Below are 1,759 nucleotides of genomic sequence, written 5' to 3'. Positions count from 1 at the left end.
ATTTAAATGTTATGTTGAAACAGAAATATTATTTTAACAAAAGTAAATTTGAAACTGGGAAAAAAAAGATTTGAAATCTAAAAAAATAGAATTTATTCTAGTTTTTCTTAGATTCAAAAATATTTACTTTGAACAAACTTTATGACTATATAGTTTAGCTCCACATTGTGAAATGTAAAATTTAAACAGCAGCTTTTATTTGCTTCAACACATCAGTTAGCTGTTAGAGGCCTTTAGTTGACCAGCATCTGGCTTCTATAACCTCCTCCTTTATTTTGAATGTCTTTGAAAGTCATTCAAAATARTTGCGTGTGTTTGTGAGGTTTAGCTGTTCATCGGCTGAAATGCGCCTCGTCTAACCTGCTTGCTTCCCTAACCCCGTCTCTCCCGCCCAGAGCCAGACTCCGCGCTTCCCCAGCCTCTGCCGCTGCCCCACCGCCCCGGAGGCAACAAGCCAGATGTGCCTGAAACTGACTTGAACAACAGAATCCACTTAGCGGGCCCCAACCAGGACGGGGTCGGTGGTCAGAGCCAACATGTGGAGTACACRGAGTACAACAATGGAGGCAACCCGCAAAGTCCTAATGAGCAAGTCCGTGAGCCCCTGGTCTTTGTCCCCATTCCTGATGCAGAGGGCCGCAGACGCCCCGTCCTGAAGCTTCGACTGCCCGTCGGATCATCAGTTTTTAACGAGACCGGAGTTCCTCTGGAGGCCCAGACTCAAACCAGCATCTCCTGGAAGCCTTACAGTCAGAGCAGCGCCTACGAGCTTTCCTGTTACCCGCTCACACACGGCAACGAGAAGATGTTCCAGGTAACGTCCAGAGATCTCAGACACATTGAAGAGCTGCCTGAACCCCAAAACTCACTTCATGTTGAATCATTTCCTCATGTAGGTCCGCCTGCCGGGTACGACCACAACCGCCACCCTGATCGGACTCACCCCCGGAGCAGACTATAACGTGATTGTAGAGGCACTACTGGGAGCACTCAAACACAAGATTCTGGAGCAGGTCGTCACAGCTGGAAACACGAGTAAGTATCGTACGGAAACACATAAAAAAGTCTTGTACGCTGAAACACAAGTAACCATTGAACAAAAACACGTAAATGTCTTATACCCAGAAACACGAGAAAATATCGTACAAAAACGCAAAAAAGGTCTGGTACGCAGAAACACGAGAAAATATCGTACAAATATGCAAAAAAGGTCTTGTACGCAGAACCACGAGTAAATATTGTACAAAAACGCAAAAAAGTCTTGTACATAGAAACACAAGTAACCATTGAACAAAAACACGTAAAAGTCTTATACCCAAAAACACGAGTAAATATCGTACAAAAACGCAAAAAAGATCTTGTACGCAGAAACACAAGTAACCATCGAACAAAAACACATAAATGTCTTATACCCAGAAACACGAGAAAATATCGTGCAAAAAAGGTCTTGTATGCAGAAACACGAGTAAATATTGTACAAAAACGCAAAAAAGTCTTGTACATAGAAACACAAGTAAGCATRGTACAAAAACGCAAAAATGTCTGGTACGCAGAAACACGASTAAAATATTGTACAAAAATGCAAAAAAGGTCTTGTACATAGAAACACGAGTAAATATCGTACAAAAATGCAAAAAAGGTCCTGTACGCAGAAACACGAGTAAGTATCGTACAAAAACGCAAAAAACTCTTGTACATAGAAACGCGAGTAAATATCGTACAGAAATGCAAAAAAGTCTTGTATGCAGAAACACGAGTA

At 42.0% G+C, this 1,759-nt stretch overlaps 1 protein-coding gene across 1 annotated transcript in view; it reads left to right on the top strand.

Annotated features, from left to right (window-relative positions):
* Positions 1-1,759, top strand: part of fn1b (fibronectin 1b) — a 38,662-nt gene that overhangs the window by 32,165 nt on the left and 4,738 nt on the right. The window contains exons 39-40 of the mRNA XM_014003001.1: positions 396-814; positions 897-1,035. Coding sequence (XP_013858455.1) covers positions 396-814; positions 897-1,035 — 558 coding nt within the window. The remainder of the gene's footprint in view (positions 1-395; positions 815-896; positions 1,036-1,759) is intronic.

This window comes from Austrofundulus limnaeus, unplaced genomic scaffold (assembly GCF_001266775.1).
Source record: "Austrofundulus limnaeus strain Quisiro unplaced genomic scaffold, Austrofundulus_limnaeus-1.0 Scaffold16, whole genome shotgun sequence".
Taxonomy (NCBI): Eukaryota; Metazoa; Chordata; class Actinopteri; order Cyprinodontiformes; family Rivulidae; genus Austrofundulus; species Austrofundulus limnaeus.
Note: the sequence above shows the minus strand (reverse complement) of the source record. Positions and strands in the feature narration are given on the sequence as shown.